This window comes from Boleophthalmus pectinirostris, unplaced genomic scaffold, assembly GCF_026225935.1.
Source record: "Boleophthalmus pectinirostris isolate CB_2022bp ecotype Guang Dong unplaced genomic scaffold, ASM2622593v1 HiC_scaffold_19, whole genome shotgun sequence".
NCBI lineage: Eukaryota > Metazoa > Chordata > Actinopteri > Gobiiformes > Gobiidae > Boleophthalmus > Boleophthalmus pectinirostris.
The window spans coordinates 9,658,827-9,680,233 of NW_026571140.1; the positions used below are offsets into that span (position 1 = coordinate 9,658,827).

The following is a 21,407-nucleotide window of genomic DNA, read 5'->3' on the forward strand; positions in this document are numbered from 1 at the left end:
CCCCTGGCGGAGGAGGAAGCTGGAAAGACCTGGCAGACAGAAAGTGTATCGTTAGGGTCTGTTGGGAACATCTAGCAGAGCCCTCTGTGAGGGGGTCTTTCAATTCACACTTCTAGGAGAACTCCAAGATCCTGGGGGAGGCTGGAGACATGGAGTCCGAGTGAGCTATGTTCTCAGCCTCTATTGTCGATGCGGCCACTCGTAGCTGTGGTCATAAGGTCTGTGGTGCCTGTCGCTGTGGCAATCCACAAACCCAGCGGGGGACAGTAAGGGATGCTGTTCCTGCCAACTCCTGAGGCAGCTGACAGGTACCGGCGGGCCAAGTGGGCTGCAGCCTATGCGGTTGCAGAGGCAAAAACTTTTGGTTGGGAGGAGTTCAGAGAGGCCATGGAGGAGGACTATTGGTTGGCCTCAAAGAAATTCTGGCAAACCGTTTTACGCCTCAGAAGTGGGAAGCAGTGCTTCACCAACAATACTTACAGTGCGGTTGGAGTGCTGTTGACCTCGACTGGGGATGTTGTTGGATGGTGGAAAGAATACTGTGAGGAAGCAGAGGATGGGGGCTTGGAGGTGGACTCGTCCATCACCCTGGCTGGTCACTGAGGTGGTGTGCAAACTCCTGGTAGCAAGGCTCTGGGGATGGATAAGATCCATCCTGAGTGTCTTAATGTTATTTTAATGCCATTTCACCATTCTGTGGGATGCAAGATTAAGGTGTTTGGCAGTTGTAAACTGTTTAAGCATAGGGGTCTTATCATCCTCCTGCTGCTCATATGTGGAAACATTCAACCCAATCCAGGCCCTGATCACAGCTTACCTTCTCACAGCCCTACACACAGTCCAGTCAGGGAGCAATTATCCTTTGACTCCTTCTGTGATCGTAAACATCTAGGGTTTTTGTATCTGAACATATGTAGCCTGTGCCCCAAAATCGCAAAACTGACTGCTTATGTCCACACCTTAAACCCTGATATATTAGTCATCTCTGAAACCTGGCTCAAGAAATCCACCCCTGACTCTGTAGTTGCCAGATTCCAAAGGGAGTGGGGTAGCCATCTATTCTAAAGTTAATTTGCTGTGTTCAGTCTTAGCAGCCAAATCTGTTGCCAAGCAATTTGAGCTGATTATCATGAAGATTACCCTGTAAAAAACTTCTCTATTACTATGGCTGCCTGTTACAGACCTCCATCTGCACCTGCCTGTGCTCTAACCGCAATTAGTGAGCTGATTGCCCCCCATGTCACCTCCAAACTCATTCTGCTAGGGGATCTGAACTGGGATATGCTTGACCATCTACCATCAGTGCAGTTACAGTTAGACACACTCAACCTTTCCCAAATTGTGATGAGCCCCACCAGATACAATACCAAGTCTATGGACACTGGGACACTGATTGATGTTATTCTCATCAATAGAGCTCACAAGTATGTCTCAGGTGTGTTCTGCCAAAGTTTAAGTGACCATTGTACTATAGCATGTGTGCACAAGAGCACTACTCTAGAAGCCCCCCTTAGTTAGAGTTAAACAGTTATTAAAAAATTTTAATGAACAAACATTTCTGTTTGATCTCGCCCAAGTTAAATGGCACAGGACTGACCTGATTCCTGATGTTGATGATGCCTGGAAATATTTCAAACACTTGTTTATAACAATTATGGACAAACATAGCCCCATTAAAAAATTCTAATAAAAAATAGACACAGTCCCTGGTTTAGGCCAGACCTATCTGAGCTTGTCCACCAAAAACATTATCTTTGGCAAAAAAGCTAAACCCTCCAATGGGCATTCTGATTGGCAGACCTATAGAGCAATTTGAAATAAATCCACATAGGCTATTAGAAAGGCTAAAGTTACTCATTTTAAAGAACAATTGCTTGCCAGTAATACAGACTCAAAGATGTTTTGGAGTACATTAAAGGCTATGGAAAACAAGAACACATCTCCTCGTTTACCCTCAGTGATCAAAACTGATGGTGTAGTTATCACTGACAAATCAAAAATCATGGATTATTTTAACAAGCATTTTGCACAGACTGATTATTCAATTAAGCAATTTGTGAAGAAAAGCTGAAAAATATGTTGAAAATGACAGGAATTAGAGAGTTTTATGCATATTGATGACATCACATTAGAGAGAATTATGTTCAAATTTCAGCACAAATTACACGTAAGGTACAATATTTCAACAAAGTATATAAAATTTCTTATTTGTATATTTGTCTGATAATAATTTATGTTTGAGGAGTTTTGCTAGGTAACAGTTATGGAATTCCCTATTGTGATGTCATGATTTCTGAAATAAAATGTTAAGGCCAAATTGGGAAAATAGGTGTGAAAGTTTTTGCAAAAAATGTAAAGAGAATGACCTTAGATGTGTTTTAGTAAAATGAGGAGTCTAATCTGCACTTTTAGCCACATCCTGCTGTCCTCTATGTGTTTTAGTTATTAATTATTTGTCACCACTCTTACTCTGTAGCTGACGCATGTGGAAATTACTCAGAAGGTGGAGGCGCTCTTGTGTTTGTAGTGTTTTGCCCATAGGCACAGTGTCAGGGAGTGTTTGTTTGACAAGGAGCTCAGTATGGCTTTGTCACAGATTCTAGTGGCTCCTAATCTCTTGTATCCTGCGCAAATAGTGTCTCTGGGAGGTAAACTGAGACCAGGATGCGGTTAGGGCTGGTACTAGCTCAGAAGACGCCTGTGCGGTGGCGGGGGACAGATCAGAGGAAGATCCGTGTTTCTTTGGTCATTAGCACACCAACATCTTCTTTTCTACTTTCTGTGACCTACAAACATATAAGGTTGCAATATTAAAAATTCTGTATTACACAAAGTTGACTTTTGTGAGGTTTAAACCATGTTATAATATTGTTACTTCATCAAAAGCATACTTGGGGTTGTGTTTTGTTTCATTCACACAGTTTTGAGTTTTATTCTTAGCCTGTCTACATTTCCAAAGCTTGAAATGCTCTGTTCCACCTTGTGATGTCATGTAGAAGTAGATTTCAAATTAACAGCTCTTTTTACTTTTAGTTCAGTAGAGGCTGAGAATTCCAGGGCTGAAATAATCCAAATGATTCTAGTGAAGGTGTATTAAGTTCAAAAACACGTGTGAGAGAAGAACACAGCCTAAATATGAAGGGTTTGTGTGTTAAACATGTGAATGAAACAAAACACAACTCCACAACTTTAATATGAGGAAACAACAGTATCTAATGTAGACCAGAAAATAGCGTAACATAAGTCCTTCAATCATTACATGTGTGTTATGGTGGGTCGAAAAATGTTCCACAGCATGACACTAAACTTGTCTGTGTGTCCATAAAGAAGAGCTAGTGATTCCTCAAGACTAAGTTACGGGTCAGATCTGTAGAGAGGTGATCCTGCTCACAATAAAAGGTGTTTACAGCAAGAACCTATTGAATTATAATAAATACAAGATATATACGTTTAATGCCATATTTTCGAACATTCCTGGCAAAGCAATAAGCAAGAAGCAAGAAGAATCAGAGAATCCATGAAGCCATGCAGCAGGGGCAAATATTCCACCAGAAAATTTATAGTGTATTCTTAAGTAATATGTAAATCTGTTCTGCTGGATGTTTTGATACTGACAATCAATAGTGGAAAGAGTAGCAATAAATTTGTGTTAGTGAACTGAAAAGATCAACAATATCATTCTCGACTACTAAAACAACTTTTGGGGTACTTTTTTTCCCCCTATATCAAGGCCGATAGTTAATAACTTATGGGTGAAATTTTAAAAAAGGGGCTTTAGGCTTCAAATGACAAACAGAACACCTGACAGAGATGGATCAGTCCATTATGCTGTTTGTGAAGGTGATCTGAACAATGAAAATATGTGCGTTAAATTTGCAAATTAATTGGTAGTAGTGATATTTGCATATATGTGTATATATCTATATCTATCTATCTATCTATCTATCTATCTATCTATCTATCTATATATATATATATATATATATATATATATATATATATATATATATATATATATATATATATATATATATATAGATAGATATAGATATAGATATATATAGATAGATAGATATAGATATAGATATAGATAGATAGATAGATATAGATAGATAGATAGATAGATATAGATATAGATAGTAAAATCTCGACTAACTTTATCTGTTTTTATAAATTGATACTTTGCAGTGAAATCATGCTGGGGGTGTTCTACATGTATCTCTGTAGCGGAATGTTTAACAGTTACCATGGTGAAACAGTGCACACATTAGCAAAAACTTTCTAGGGTTCCTTCTGCACATGTGGCAAAGGACCACATACGGAGACTAGCCTCTTGATTATCTGGCATATTATGCATTTGCACTGTTGGTCAATATGCACTGTCCTAGTTATAAATAAATAAAATTAATTAACTGCCCGCATTTTTAAGATGGTCTGAAAACTCAAGAAAAAATGCTAAATTACTTTAAACAACACATTTTCAGGAGTCTGTGATAAATACGAGCATTCATGGTTCTATAAAGAACTATAATTTTATGTGTGAGAGACTTCTTGTTCCTACCATGTCAGTTCTTTCTGGTCAGATTGTGTTCAAAGAATTCTCAGATTAAGACTAATTTAAGTAACAGATCTTGTAAGAGAGTAGTGCCTTCACTTAGCTTCACAACCCAAGGGAATGTTGTTGTTGATCAGCTGCAAAGTATTAAATTGAAGGTGGGACTAATGTGATATCATTAAAAGATATGTTTGTAGAAGTAGAACAATGAAGCTCATGACGTGGTTGCATTTTCCTGTGCGTTATGCAGGCAGGCCTTACGCAAAAACAAATACCTCCTCTTATGTGATAATAACTCACTGAATTTGAGAATACTTTTTGACATAATTGGACATAAATTAATACAATTCTTTGAGTGTTTAAGACTTGTTTTAAATTAGTTTTTATGTCACTTCATACAAGTCAATCAAATGTTATAATTTGTTTCGTAATTTAAAGTTTAGTGTGTTGTTTCTTTCTTATTTTAAGTGTAATAGAAAATGTTAGCCTTGAAATGCAAAACCGGTCAGACATATGTTGAAATAGCTAAGTGTGTTTAAATAATGTATATTTGTTAAAACTTTACTCTCTTTTTTCAGGACATACATTCTTAGAGTTGAAATGATACCCGTAGTGTGCTGCCTGCATCTCATTATAAGCGTTTTATCCTCTACAATCCAGGAAGTAAGGCTGGGGCGCTGTTAGCAGGGTAATCAAAGTTGAGAAAAGAACTCATCACAGTGAATAATCAGGATCAGTTACAGTACCTATGTAAAATTTCAACAAAGAACCGGAAAAACTTTTGCACAAAAAAGGACTTTATTAAAAAAAAAAAAAGAAGGTTTGCTATCTTTTCCGTACAGATCGGATGAAAGGTTTTAAGGTTTGGGTGATGGGGGTGAAAGGGGTGGTGGTGTGGTGGTTGTCGTAGGGCAGCCTGTGATCCACCATAAAGCAGGTGGTCTTAAGGCAGGCACAGGCTTCGATGTGGGTGTACGTGTAGGGGATCTGGGAGTAGTCCGGACACAGCAGCGCCACCGTTCTCTGGGTGGTGCTCACTTCACGGCAGCACGAGCAAGAGTACTGCAGCGAGTGTGTCTTCAGAGAGTAACTGCAAAACAACGTAAGGAGAGGCGGAAGTGAGAGAAGTGGCAAGGGAAGTCTCAAATTGTATTTCTCATTGGGGGAATAACAGTGCTCAATTTTCTTATTTGAGTAAAAGTATAGTTAGATATGGGAATTCAGGAATTACTTAAATATCCCATATTATGCTAAACTGGTGCAAAACTGATGTTATAATGTTGTTACCTCATCAAAAACAAACCTGGAGTTGTGTTTTGTTTCATTCACATGTTTGAGCAATCATGCATTATTAGTCATCTACAAAACTCAAAATGCTCTGTTCCAACTTGTGGTGGTGTCACAAAGCAGTTACCTTTTGTTCAGTAGAGATTGGCAATTCCAAGGCTAAAATTATCCAAATAATTCTAGTGAAGGTGTACAGAGTTTAAATGCAGTGGAGCACTTCCTGTATTACCATGACATCACAAGGTGGAACAGTGTTTTCAGTTTGAGGAAAGAACTCAGACTAAATATCCAGGATTTGTGTGTTAAATGTGTGAATGAAACAAAACACAACCTCATTTCAATTATCACATCAAAAAATCTACTTAAAAGTACTGAAATAACCACTTAAAAATTTATTTTAAGTATTTTTGAACATATTTTGAGAACAATAAAACTATGATTGTTGAATAATACCATACTACTAACAAAGTCACATTCTCAGGACAGAAATGAACCTTTCCTGAGAATAGTTAGAATGGTCTTGAGCTGTATCAGAACAAGTATAAGTGCACAAAGACTGGTATACTCCCATGGACCACTATGGAACCTACCTGAGTATAAGACAACTTGGTAAAGATGTTTTAATGCTGCTGAAAATGACATTCTGTTGTCTAAAGAAAGAGTGTTTTTTTTTTTTTTTTCATTGTGGTAGAATTGGTATTGTGCATCGAGTCTATTCCTTAGTGTTGAGTTTGAAATTTTAGTATTGTGACAACAATAATATGTACAAAAGAAGGACAGTGAATTGAGAGATGTTATGATATGTAATGACGTTAAAGCTACCAGGACACAACAAGCGTAGAGGAAGACCAATGAGGATAAGGGTGTGAGAGCAGAGGATGTAGATGATGAAAAGGATGCAGAGGAGCTTACTATGTGAACGTTCCACAGGCCCCGCTGCAGGATGTCATGTTGACTGGCTTTGTAGACTTACAGCCCTTGCGCACCAGCACCATAGAAGAGGTGGTCACTGTGCATGGGTGACCTCGAAGGATACCTGGAAAAACACACATTCAGACCTAAGTAAGAACACAGTACTTTGTGAATGTCATCTCTAGACTTCTTACACCAAAATGTGTTTTAATCATAGACTGTATATACACATATAATATATAATATATACATATTTATTTATAGAGTCTACCGTTTTAATTAACTAATCATTTTATTTAGATTATAAAGAATTATATGAGACGACAGCATGAAGTTAGTGAATTAGCTGGAGATTTGGTATGTTTTGGTGTTTATATGTAAAAAGGCAGTCTGAACTCATGATTTGCATGTTTAATCTGTATTCATATAAATACACTGTTTCCTAATACTTTAGCATAAATACTTGTTTTTGCCTGTGCAGTTATAGTCCTGTGAATGCAGTTTGAGAGATACATGCTATATTGAGAGTAGGACTGTTTGGATTGATAAAACAAATTTCAAAAGTTGTTCAGTGAAGAATAAAGAAATATAAATATATTTGAGAGGTAAACAGCTTTTTGATTTAATAACAGTATCACTTACAAACTCGACAGCAGCCATCAGAGGCAACAGTTTCAGTTCCCTAAAAAGACAGAGAGAGAGATAATAAATATATATAAAATATGTTTGTATTTATCAAATATCTGAAAACTACATGGGACTATTCATGGGTTTCAGCTTCCTATTATATGCAACATTTTTTCAAAAGCACATAATATCTAAGTTTAAAATGGTTTATCACTATGGCGACAGTTATCGCTTTTTGTCGTTATTCTGAAACTCATGGATTACAGAGCAGCGAGATAGAACTGAACTCAGATTGTAAAAATAATACCCATTTAAAAGTAGTATCAAACCTAAATACCAAATACAAAAATCACATAAATATGACAACGATGGACCTTTCCTGAACAAACTAGTAAAAGTTCGCTTCGACTTTATAATCAAAAGTTTAAATGTGGTATGACTAACACACTGTTGGCTCATGGTTAGCTTGTGAAACTCCTCAAATATTAGCTAAACGGCTTATGAAAAGTTTAGTTAAAAGTGCTGACAAACTAGGGCATGTATTAAAAAGCAATATTTATTTTGGGGATTTCTGAATGAGGATTGCCAGTGTTTTAGCCTGTATAGAAGACACATTTAATGGACAGCATATAGTGCAGCAGCAGAGGCATTGATTAATGATTGGCTGGAGGTCAGGTAGTGAGGATTTAAATCACAGAGAGTCCTTTGAGGTTTAAACCAGCTGGGCTTCTGCACTGAAACTGGCAATTCAAATGAGAAACTTGTGAGGCTCTGATTGGATATCATCTTGAGAACCAAAGTATTAAATGGAGCTTAACAGAGATCGCTGGCTCCAGAGGTACATTTCCCATTCATTTTTCTCATAGACTTTCCAATAAAAAAAAAAAAAAAAAAAAAAAAACATGACCACAATTTTATCAGATCTGTTTCTGAAACTTTATAAACCCCTAAGTTATTAAACATGTTACAGCATTATGGATTTTAAATGTGCTTTTTGGATTTAAAATTAAACAACATTATTAAGGATATTAGATAGCACATAGCTGGTTAAAAATGAAAGGAAAATATTCTTCTCTGGCCAGAGCAGACTTCAAAGTGCATGAGACTGTTGAGCTCCCTTGTAACATAATCAACTTTGCCATCATATCCAATGTTTTTGAGAATAATCAGCATTACAGTTGTTATCAGTAAAGGCTGTACTTGATTTGAACTTGTTTACCTCAACTCTGGGGGTACAGTTATATCATATTAAAGCAATTTTGAAGTAAAAACTTACATACAGTTAATATATTTTGTTTTCATAGTTGTGTTTAGGTGAGTGGTGAGTTACCGGGATGCAGTCCTGGGGGTCAAAGGGCGGGCACATTATCTTGGACTCCACGGTCAGGAACTGGTTTCCAATGCGGACACACTCAAACTTCACACAAGGATTGCCATCAGGGCTCCACTGCTCTCCAGGCTGAACACAGACACATGTGAGCGACAGGGAACAGCGCCTTCTGTTGTCACAGCTACACTACATCACTCTACGGATATGTTTGAATGTAAATATTTGATGTGCATAAGCTGTTTAAGCAGAAATAGAAGTACATTTATTAACTTTACTCATGAGTTATATCACTTTTTTTTTTACTTTGAGACTAAGAGCTCCACTAAAATTGCAAGTACAGGCATCACATTTTCAATTATTGTACTTTACTGGTGTATTTATACATCTGTACATATTTAATGAAGAATTTGTTATTAGATTCCAAGCCAATACCAACTGTGTCGTAAGTCTGCCGTAATATATGTAGAGCCAAGTGAACCATCATACTCTGAGAACCACAGGGACAGTCTCCTGTTGGTGCCCAGAGTCTGGACTGATTAATGTGTGTAATAAAAAAGAAAAATTATTTGGGCTGTTTTTCAACAATAAAAATGCATACATGATCCAGTTTCAAACTGGAAGTTAGGGGACACGGTTCTATTAATACGCTGTTTTAGATCATTATTATGGTTTACAATGAGTAAAATGTAAAAGAACCATCTAAGTATGTTATAGTTTAATGGTAAGTACCCTGAAACTGACCTGTAGAGTGTGGGAGACATTTCCCACGGTAACAAAGCACCTGCACTGGACACACTTCCCACAGCACTGTCCTGGGACCAGCTGGTACTCGTAACCCTGCACACACAAACACACATACGCACGCACACATGCACACACAGTACTTTAATAGGTAGATCCTGTTTTTTTGGGTGGAAAAAAAAAACTCCCTCTCTTCAGAGAATATGTGGATTGTGGTTTTAAAATTGTTTAATTAATCAAGCAAGATTTGTAGTACTAGCACTTTGAGTAGCATTTGTAATCATGTGTAATTTTAGCTTACTTACTTATATTTGTAACTGACCGCATTTTTAGCAATGTACCAGCACTTTTACTTAAGTAAAAATTTCGATTCTCTTCCACCAGTGGTAGTACCCTCCTCTGTGCACTTCAGATGCCCTTGTGTGGTACTCACAGGAGCACAGTAGGTGTCACAGGGCAGTGGGTGGCAGTCCAGCAGATGCAGTAAGGTTATAGGGTCCCTCTTTTCACTGCACACACACCTCTCACATGGGCCTCTGGGGACTACCTCTCCAACCTTGAAAACACAACTCTATAAGCTACATACACGAGGCTAAAAATACACACTTGAAAATTAGGGATCTAAATCATGATAAGTCACAGATGAAACAAAATAAAAATTTGAATAGTCTCTGCTAATACAAAATACCTTGTGAATGTGTTTAATGAGCAATACCAAGGACCTCTGGGATATAGGGGTAAGTGAAATAATCTAAATGCTGCTGGTACAGGGGAGAAGGAAGGGAGCCATTTTATTTGAGGGCTCATGCTTACCTGATACTCATGGTGGTTGAATACACACACGTCTTTAGGCACTGCAAAATAATTGGACGGTCAGTATTTTTTACAGTAAAGTATGGTAATAAATTGTAAGAATGCATGTTTTTAACTAGCATTTCTTTGCAATAAAAACACCTGTATTGAATAAAAGATATAATGCTGTAGAATGGAACATTCTAGACAAAGCACATCACCGTGGAGCAGGAAGCAGATCCCCACCAGAAAAGTTACATAGTGCACAGTAATGATATTAAAGAAAGCATGAAGAGGTACTCACCACAGACATATTTGTCACAGCACACGCCCACTGTTGTGTTTAAGATTGTTCCAGGAAGGCATAAAGGCACTCGGCTGGTGCACAGAGACTTGTCACATTCTAATAAGAGACACAGAACATCAGAGCTCAGTTGTACTTTAAAGAAAAAAAAAACTGTCTTTGATTTTATTACTTAAAAGTGCACATGACACTTTTTTTTTAATTATGATTTGGTTTAATGGGATAGGACCTGTGGTAAATACATTGTTTTACATCAGTTAAGTGGCTTTATGAGCAAGTTGAGAAGAAAAGTAAAAAAAAAAAAAAAAAAAAAAAAAATAAATATAATAATATATATATATATATATATATATATATATATATATATATATATATATATATATATATATATATATATATATATATATATATATATATATATATATATATGTATATATATATAAAATGAAGAGACAAAAACAAGATAAATATGATATATTTATATATTATATATATAATAATATTGCCCTTGTTAGCATTATGGCTGCTAGGTAATGGTTATGGCATTACATTCATGTGTCAGATCTGCTGCTTGTGTCCAAACAGAAGCCAAATCGTTAAACTTCACAAAAAAAAATAAAAAAAATAAATAGGCATTTTGTTAAAGCTTAAAAGTAATGATGTTGACTATATTTTAATAAAATTTGTCATATGCACTCAAACATTTGTGATAAACGTGATGTGTGACTTACCACATCTGTGTCTGGGGCAGCAGTCCACTATGTCAGTGACCAGTACCTGACCCTCGTGCTCACAGAGGAGGGGGTGCGGACGGGGGCACGGCCTCACCACACACACCACCTGGAGAGTGTCCTCATCACAGCGACACAGCTCACAGCCCTCCGTCCACGTGGCATTGGCCTGTCGAACAACAACAGTTACTCCCCAGTTCAGATATATTGGTACAACTTTTTGTGATAACAACACTTTAATTAGCATTAATAAAGTTTGAATAAAAGCTGAATTCATAATGAACTTTTTTAAATGAATGATACAGGCTTAGTAACTAATCAAGGGGTTAGGACTTTGGAGTTAGGGTTAGTATTAATAATTACTAAGCCTGAATCATTCTTAAAGGTGCTGTACCTGCTTACCTACAGTAAAGTTAACAACAACTAGCATGCTAATCCACACTTTCTGATTATCGGACAATAAAGCGCTTTAGATTAGATACAGATAGCATGCAGCTGACTTATTTTGCTAATACAACTTATCTGTACTGGGATTTTTTTTCTCAAATAAGAAGAAAGAAATCAGGTACAGAGCCGTTAATTAAGTATTTGTTCATTATGAATTAAGTATTTGTTCATGCTTTATAACAGCTATTCAAGTGTGTTTTACTAAGATATTTAAAATAAATGAAATAACATACTTTTGCCCATTTTCCATTTGGTAGTCGGCAGATTTCTGTTTGCAATAAAAAAAAAAAAAAACAAGAATATTAGCCCGTCATGTACCAGTACTGTGACTGGTATGAAAGTGTGTCACATGAAATGAAGCAGAGTGCGGCTCACCACAGCTGGGCACACACTCGTTGGAGTAAGCTGACAGCAGTATGGTACCATTGGGGCAGTAGCAGCCCTCCATCCTCTGGTTTAATATCATTGTTGTGAAGTCATTTGAGGTGTAGATGAACTTGTGATTAAACCTGTAACACACAAACACTGAGTCAACTTGTGTTTTGTACCAATTTTAGTACATGGATCTCACTGAGTACAATTACAATGGCTAGCAAAAATCACCTAACTAAAATAATTAGATCAGATTTCATGTGTGTTTACATGAACAAGAGAAATCTGAGTCATTAAACTTTAAAAACAAGTAAGATACTAGTTTTAAAACTTCTTAGTACTCCTTTTGAGCATCACGGACACCATTTGTCAAAACCTGCACAGGTGTGAACAGTCAGAAAGAAATCAGATTACTCACATCAGATATAACTCTTGACATGACATTTCAATAATCTGACAACTCCAGAAATCAGATAATGATCAGATTTTTGGTGTGCATGTAAACATTACCAGTGGCTAGTGTCAAGCAGAGTGAGAGAGGGTGGTACTTTACCAGGAGTCACAGGTGGGTTCCACCAGGGGACCACAGGCTTCATACACTTTGGGACTGGAACAGTGGTAATCTACATTCACAGATGGCAAGGCGAGACATGCCAAGATAATTCATGTGGGTAGAGTCAGTAATGACAAAGATATTAAACATAAACCAGGTCAAAACACCTGCCACCATTTTGTTAGTTGAAAAGCAAATTATACCAAAGAATTCTGACCAGCCGTCACGCTCAATTTTAAACTATAGTTTATATTCATGTTTTAAAACTGAAAAAAAAAAGTATAATTTCAGATGGTAGGTATGAATCTATCTCTGTCTAGCTCTAAAGGGCATTTGCTGTTTTCTACAAATATTATTATTGTTGGAGACTGGTCTGACAAACTAGCCATATAAATAATAAGTTGAATAACGGTACCACTATCCACTTATTTGTGTTGACCATGAAGACAGCAGTTTTTGTTTCATGCTGTTACACAAGTAGTAGAGGAGCAGTTTTCTGACAGTGACTACAGTAGTGATGATGTGAATGCATACCACAGAGCCCATGTGTGGCACTTCTCCAGTCGATGCACACTCCAGCCTGAGCACAGGCGGCAGCGTACTCCTGTAAGCTCAGACAAGCCATGTGACGGTCATTTGTAGTACACACATCAAATCTACAGGCAGCAATGAAGATATGGTAGTCCAGCACACCGTGGCAAGGCTGGAACACACTGAGGAGCAACAGGAGCAAAAGAATAATCATCACAGTAGAAACAGCATACCAGTACAAGCCTTGTATAAATATAGCTATAAAAAATATCATACTCAAATATGAGATACAGCACATACATAAAAAAACTACATATTAATTTTGTTTATGCTTAGCAATTATGATATATACTACTAAGTGAAATTGCTAGTGTATTTGTAAAGACCTATATAAAAATAATAATATAAAAATTAATTAAAATCTGGATCTTTTTTCCACAATAAAATAAACCTAATGCATATAAGGTAAAAATATATAATTTCTCGTGAGGGAAATGCATTCTTCAACCAGTGGCACTGAGGACTCTTGTCAGGGGCAGTGAGCTCCAGGATCTGTCTTAAGATCTTGAGCCTGGATTGCTTGGTACCACTTACCTGGGGGATTACCAGTTGTGCACACTTTGGGTTGATAAAAGGGTAGTGAATATATTAGTATTAATATATAGTGTGGATTCTCATCAGTATGCATACAGGGAGAATCGGTCTACATCTGACGCAGTGGCGGCTGTTGTCCATCAGGCCCTCACCCACCTAGAGAAGCGGGACACATATGTCCGACTTCTCTTCCTGGACTTTAGTTCGGCATTCAATACCATCCTACCACAGACCCTGATAAACAAACTGCAATTGCTTGGACTCCAACCATCACTCTGCAACTGGGTGCTGGACTTTCTTACTAACAGGGAGCAGACTGTTAGGATTAATGGCTGCTTCTCCTCACCAACCACTCTTAACACCGGCTACCCCCAAGGCTGTGTCCTGAGCCCCCTGCTGTATACTCTGCTAACATATGACTGTGTGGCTTCTCACCCGACCTGTCAGATTGTTAAATTTGCAGATGACACTGCTGTTGTGGGTTTAATCTCGGAAAACAACGAGCAGGCATACAGACAGGAGGTACAGCTGTTGGAGACCTGGTGCAGAGAGAACAACCTCTGTCTGAACCTTTCAAAAACAAAAGAATTAATAGTGGATTTTAGGAGGAGCAGCTGTTCACTGTCGCCTCTCTACATCATGGGCACAGAAGTTGAAAGGGTGTCCGGCTGGAAATACCTGGGTCTGCACATCACCGACAGACTCACTTGGTCCACTAATGCAGAGAGCATTGTTAAGAAGGCCCACCAGCGTCTGTATTTTTTGAGGAGACTCAAGGCTGCTGAACTAGGTCTCCCTGCTCTCATGTCTTTTTATCGATGTGGAGTGGAAAGTGTGTTGACCCAGTCCATCACAGTGTGGTACGGCCACTGCTCAGCCCAGGACAGGAAAGCTCTACAGCGTGTGGTCAGAGCGGCAGAGAAGACCACTGGATGTGACTTTACACCGATCAGTGAAATTTATGAGGAGCGTTGTAGAAGACGGGCCTCCAGGATCATGGGGGACCCCTCGCACCCCTCCCACCATCTGTTTGTTCCTCTGCCTTCTGGGAGGAGACTGAGGAGCATTAAAGCTAGAACTTCTCGGCTGAAGTTCAGCTTCTTTCCTGAGGCTGTCAGACTTTTGAACAGTGCACACTGACTTCCTGCTTTGGTTGCCTCTTTCTCTATCTTGCCACGTTTACTACTTGTTCATTGGAACTGCTAAATGTTGTTGTTTTAAATTTATTTATTTTTTAACATTGCTTATTATTATTATTATTGTTTTTTATCTCTTTCTGTATCACTGGGCCTCGGAGAGCACATTTCGTACTGTCATGTGTTTCTCTCACATGTTTGAATGACAAAATAAAGAACCTTGAACCTTGAACCTTGATATTTTATGACCTTTTGAAGCCTGACGTGCGTTTGCTGGGGATGCTTGCAGTTCACTACAGTATATAAATTTAAGTTGCCCCTTTTCTAGAAAAAAATAAATAAATACAAAAATTACAGTTGTGTGTTTCCATGCACATACTTGCTCTTGATAATGTCACAGATGGGGCAGTCGCAGTGAGGAGGCGTAGGGATTGCAGTAGGTGGAGGAGGAGGTGGACAGTAGCTGTCGTTGGTGTGCCACTCATGAGCCATGTCCACACAGGACTGTATGTGAGTGCTGGGCACAGTGCAGTCATCAGCGCGATTATTGTCACAGTCACCTGAAAGCATTCACATGGTTAGTTCAACTGTATGAGGTTTAAGATGCACCCTGGGGGCAGTCTAACCAAAGCTTTAAAAGAAACAAACAATAAAATCTCAAAATGACCTAGTGTAAAGATTCTCAAGTAGAAGTGATATGTTCTTCTAGCCTTCCTGCCAAAGTTTTCTTAAAGGGAGAGTGCAGTGTGTGACTGGAACTTACCACACAGTCCCTGGGTGTTGCCGCCGAACAGACAGAAAGGCAGATTGATGTTGTAGTTGAGCCCAGAGAAGGTGATCTTGACTTTTATTTTTGGAATGACCAGCACAGTGACGATGCCTGTGGTGGTGATTTGAAACATTGGAGTTTGGTATGCACAGCGTACAGTTTTGTCGTTAACCATAATCTGCAAATAAAACACATTTTAAAAAATGTAAACGAAGTTGACTTTTTGTATGATCCTGACTAGCAGTTAATCAGAAATGTGCTTGTTTACACCCTTATTTGAAATACATAGCAAATTTCATTTTTATTTAAATATGCTCTTTTAGCACCTTTTTGCTAACTGTCTTATACTTAGATTTAGTCTTAGACAAACTCCATTGATCCTCAAGAGAAATGACTTGGACCATATAGCTTAGAAATTACTATATTAACAAAGAGGGAAACCATTGTCAACATTATCTTTTAGAAGTATATGTCCCAGACTTTTCAATATTTTATTTTACACCACTTTCTTTTTTTCTATTATTTCAGGGATTGCAGCCCTTGTGATTTGGAAAAAGCACCTCAAACGAAGAGATCCACTTCTTACCAGATTGGTGACAATGCCATGGTGGTTTATCTGGCTCATGTAGATCTTGTAATGATGGTAGAAGACAGTGATGGAGTGAGGACAGGTGTGGACATGGGACTCTTCACAATTGTTATTAGTGATCATCACACTGAAGCCGTACCGGGGGACCACCTCCTTCACCAACCAGTAGGAACAGTCACCATGGAAGTTGTAGAATGTTCCATCAAATGTCACATAGTGTATGTGTCCCCAACCATAACAGATACCTGAAAAACATAATTATTGGTGCATAAGTTTAAGTGTAGTCATTGTAACAGAGCATGCTTTGTAGATACACAGATGACATAAACACTTCCTAGCGTGTTGACATCTTACTTCTCACTTCACTCTTCACTCAGATATATACCACCCTGGCAAATCCACTGTCATAAAGCCCCAAGAGTATCCAGAACTACCACTCTCATAAAGCACCAGGACTACCCAGTACTATCAATCTGATGAAGCCCCAGGACTACTTGCAACTACCACTTTGATAAAACCCAAGAATACCCAAAACTATCCCACCAATAAAGCAAGAAAAAACAATACCTAGAACTTCCACCTTGAGAAAAGCCCAGAAGAACCCAAATCTACCACTCTGATAAAGCACCAGGAGCACCCAGAACTAAGCTCGTCACGATAATTACTATAATTACTTATTGTTCAATCTATGAAAACTGGAACATCATATTTTGGAGCTTAGTATTTATCGTTTGTACAATTTTTCTTTGCAAAAATGGGGAGATTTGGGATATTTTGTTGTAATAAAAATAGATTTGAGCTGAAGTTGAATAAGTGACACATTTAAAAACAGTCTACTGATATTTTCCTGCATTACTGTTATTGAGTCCTGTTTCAGTATTATCAATTATGTCTCTCTCTCTGGAGAAATATTGTGCTTCAAAATTTGTTATCAAGAAAGTTCCAGGTGTAATTATAACTACCACTTGTTATTACATTGTAGTAGCAGTTAATGTAGAGTCTCTTACTATTTTGCAGCCTATTTAGAATGTATTATTACCATTTATATTTTTGCTCTTTGTTATTATTATATATTATATATTATATAATATATTATGATGTGTGAGCTACTATGACAAAATAATTTCCCTTGTGGATCAGTAAAATTTGTTTAAGTCTAAGTACCCTAAACTACCATTTCAATTAAGCTCCAGGAGTACCCAGAACTAATACTAAATAAAGCTCAGAAATAAATGCACTGTTTACTGTAGCAATATCAAAAAATTGCAACATATGGAAAAAGAACTTGATACCCCTGAGAAATCCCAAGGTATTAAATAAAAAACTTGGTAATAAACCTTGTTCTTATCAACTCCCAACCATTCAATAGTGGATATGTGGTTGCAAATGCATTACTTTATACATCTGATACTCAAACTTACATTGACACTCATAATGCCAGCAGCAGTCGTCATGGTCGAACACTTTGACTGGAGGAAAGTTGTTTGCGCACATGATTGGTTCAGAAATGGGACATGGAACGTGGCCTATAATTACTTCACCGTTTTTACATGTTCCAATACGGCAACCACTCATCTTCCAGACCTCTCCATCCTAAAAAAATACAAGATTGAATGATAAATCTTTATTTATTTCACAACCATGTATGGAAGCGTGTTAGGCTCTATACCTGATTTCTGCCTCCATTTCTCACATTTAAAAGATATTTTTGAAAGTAAATCCGTAACACCTCCCTCACACTGGCCCTAATTTTAAAGATCCTATATCACACAAAATTGATTATTTTAAGCTTGAAGCCATGTTATAGTATTGTTTCATCATCAAAAACAAACTCTGGAGTTGTGTTTTGTTTCACTCAAACATATTTGAGTAATACTTTAGTCAGTCTATATCACTAAAGGTCAAAATGCTCTGTTCCACTGTGTTATATACTAGTAGTTTTTAAGTTAACAACTACCTTTTATCTTTTGTTCAGTATGATTGGCAATTCAGGGCTGAAATCATGCAAATGATTCTAGTGAAGGTGTATGGAGTTTAAAAATAGTGTAGCGTTTCCTGTATTACCACATGACATCACAAGGTGAAACAAAGTGCTTTCCATTTCAGAGAGGAAGTCAGCCTAAATATGTAGGAATGAAACAAAACACAGGTGTGTTTTTGATGAGGAAACAACATTATAACATAGATCAGATAATAGCGTAACCAGAATCTCAAACCTAGGGCCTAACCTTAACCAATATTCTACAACTGTACAAATGTAAAGCATAGAGCTCACCCTCTTTCCTCTGACATACACATATTGCATATGCATATTATAAACTCATTGCGGTGAATACGGTAATTTATATTCTGAGAATGCATAAGGTAAGCAAGGAATGATTTTGGATGTTTGCAAACCATTTAAAATGAACTTGTGCTGATTTTAAAGTTTTTAAGACTGCAAAACACATGTACAGTGAAGGGTGTAATTTTAAGTGTAGATTTGGGCATACCTTTCTGGGTGGGTGGAGATGAAGACAGTCCTTGGATGGGGTGATAGGGGTTGTTGTAACGCACAGGTAATGCAGAACCACAACATCACACGACTGGTTGCAGTAGCCAATGTAACAGTAGCCCTCAAAGTCTGTATAGTTGTAAACGGTTGAACCTGATAAAGAAAGAAGAAAGGTTGACAAAGTATTGATTGAAAGGCAAAGTTTAATTGAAGTACTGAAGTAATAATCATACCTGGAGAAAAGGCAACTCCATTATGGATACAGGAACAGTTGACAGGCTCTGTACGGGGTGTAGTGGTGGTGAAAATTGTTAGGCATTCACAGCACTTAACTCTAACCTCATAATCATAGCACTTGTGCTCCAGTCTCTGTTCATTATTTTTGCATATGAGGCCTACATGTTTATCACATTTGACATTTTGTCCCAGCTGAGAAATGGACAGAGTTGGATACTGAGCCGCTCTGCACTCCACAGACACCGGATCTGAACAGATGGGGAATCCAGCAGCGAGGATGTCCTGAATGGACTCCACCTCCATGCCATTGGGCTCTGCTGAGGGATGTCCAAGGTTGAACCACTGTGACCACTTGCAGGGCTTGGGAATTCCAAAAGGACAAGGAGTCGTTAGAGTTATTCTGGTGATTGCTGTTGTTAAGCACTTACAGCACTTGACTCTCATCTCATAATCGTAGCAATCATGTTCCAGTCCCTGATCATTATTTTTACAAATTAGACCAACGTCTTTGTTACAAGTCACATCCTGTCCCACCTGAGAAAGAGGGAGTGCTGGGTAGTGAGCTGCTCTGCACTGGACAGACACTGGGTCTATACAAATGGGGAATCCAGCAGCAATGATGTCCCGAATGGACTCCACCTCTTCACCATTGGGTCCTGGTGATGGGTGGCCAAGGTTGAACCATTGTGACCATTCACATGTCATCTGTTGTCCAGCAGGACATGCAGGAGTAGTGGGCAGAATGATGGAAGTTGGAGGAGTTCTGGTGGTTCTTGGTTTAGGGGTGGTGACGGTGGCTTTTGGGGTCGTACTTGATGATGTTGGACATTCACAGCACTTAACTCGAATCTCATAATCATAGCACTTGTGCATCAGTCCCTGTTCATTATTTTTGCATATGAGGCCTACATGTTTATCACAGATGACATCTTGCCCCACCTGAGAAATGGACAGAGTTGGATACTGAACTGCTCTGCACTCCACAGACACTGGATCTGAACAGATGTGGAATCCAGCAGCAATGATGTCCCGAATGGATTCAATCTCCACCCCATTAGGTTGTGGTGATGGATGTCCAAGGTTGAACCACTGTGACCATGTGCAGATCATTGTGTCCCCTCCAGGACAAACAGTTGGAGGGGGAACAATTGTGGTAATTGGTGTTGTTGTTTGTGGGGTTGTGGTTGTACAGGTTGTGGTGGTGGAAGGTGGCATAGTGGTAGGTGATGTAGTTAATGTTGTTAAGCACTTACAGCATTTGACTCTCATCTCATAATCGTAGCAATCATGTTCCAGTCCCTGATCATTATTTTTACAAATTAGACCAACGTCTTTGTTACAAGTCACATCCTGTCCCACCTGAGAAAGAGGGAGTGCTGGGTAGTGAGCTGCTCTGCACTGGACAGACACTGGGTCTATACAAATGGGGAATCCAGCAGCAATGATGTCCCGAATGGACTCCACCTCTTCACCATTGGGTCCTGGTGATGGGTGGCCAAGGTTGAACCATTGTGACCATTCACACGTCATCTGTTGTCCAGCAGGGCATGGAGGAGTAGTGGGCAGAATGATGGAAGTTGGAGGAGTTCTGGTGGTTCTTGGTTTAGGGGTGGTGATGGTGGCTTTTGGGGTCGTACTTGATGATGTTGGACATTCACAGCACTTAACTCGAATCTCATAATCATAGCACTTGTGCATCAGTCCCTGTTCATTATTTTTGCATATGAGGCCTACATGTTTATCACAGATGACATCTTGCCCCACCTGAGAAATGGACAGAGTTGGATACTGAACTGCTCTGCACTCCACAGACACTGGATCTGAACAGATGTGGAATCCAGCAGCAATGATGTCCCGAATGGATTCAATCTCCACCCCATTAGGTTGTGGTGATGGATGTCCAAGGTTGAACCACTGTGACCATGTGCAGATCATTGTGTCCCCTCCAGGACAAACAGTTGGAGGGGGAACAATTGTGGTAATGGGTGGTTTTGTGACAGGTGTGGGTGGCCTTGTTGTGATGCATTGCCCTGGTTTGCAACACTTCATCCTTATTTCATAGTCCAAACATATGGGTGGGTGCTGCTGGCTATTTTTGCACATAAATCCAATATTAGTGTTACATATGACAGATTGTCCCAGTTCGCTGAGTGACTTGTGTGGGTACTGGACACTTCGACACTCTACTTTGACGGGATTCATACAAACGTCATATCTCATGTATAAGAGCCGCTGGATGCTTTCGTTATCACCTCCCTTTTTGCCGTACTTAGGGTGGTCTGAGTTGATCCAGTTGGTCCAGTAGCAGATCTCTTCACAGGGTTCTTCTGAGTGGTAAAGGAAAAGATATAAGAGATTTTGTTGTTTAAAGGACGCTTATTACATAATTTGCATACTCTAGAGTAT

General features: G+C 38.6%; 1 protein-coding gene across 1 annotated transcript in view; it reads right to left on the reverse strand.

The window, feature by feature from the left end:
* Positions 1–5,380: 5,380 nt before the first annotated feature.
* The window catches only part of LOC110162572 (mucin-5AC-like), a 35,556-nt gene continuing 19,529 nt past the window's right edge, over positions 5,381–21,407 (reverse strand). Inside the window, exons 30-48 of the mRNA XM_055154827.1 lie at positions 18,998–21,328; positions 18,763–18,917; positions 17,692–17,863; positions 16,268–16,515; positions 15,676–15,859; positions 15,292–15,472; positions 13,186–13,364; positions 12,652–12,721; positions 12,102–12,235; positions 11,960–11,994; positions 11,280–11,448; positions 10,549–10,647; positions 10,266–10,306; positions 9,886–10,008; positions 9,453–9,548; positions 8,712–8,840; positions 7,397–7,436; positions 6,755–6,878; positions 5,381–5,645 (exon numbers count right to left, since the gene is read on the reverse strand). Coding sequence (XP_055010802.1) covers positions 5,381–5,645; positions 6,755–6,878; positions 7,397–7,436; positions 8,712–8,840; positions 9,453–9,548; positions 9,886–10,008; positions 10,266–10,306; positions 10,549–10,647; positions 11,280–11,448; positions 11,960–11,994; positions 12,102–12,235; positions 12,652–12,721; positions 13,186–13,364; positions 15,292–15,472; positions 15,676–15,859; positions 16,268–16,515; positions 17,692–17,863; positions 18,763–18,917; positions 18,998–21,328 — 4,775 coding nt within the window. The remainder of the gene's footprint in view (positions 5,646–6,754; positions 6,879–7,396; positions 7,437–8,711; positions 8,841–9,452; positions 9,549–9,885; positions 10,009–10,265; positions 10,307–10,548; positions 10,648–11,279; positions 11,449–11,959; positions 11,995–12,101; positions 12,236–12,651; positions 12,722–13,185; positions 13,365–15,291; positions 15,473–15,675; positions 15,860–16,267; positions 16,516–17,691; positions 17,864–18,762; positions 18,918–18,997; positions 21,329–21,407) is intronic.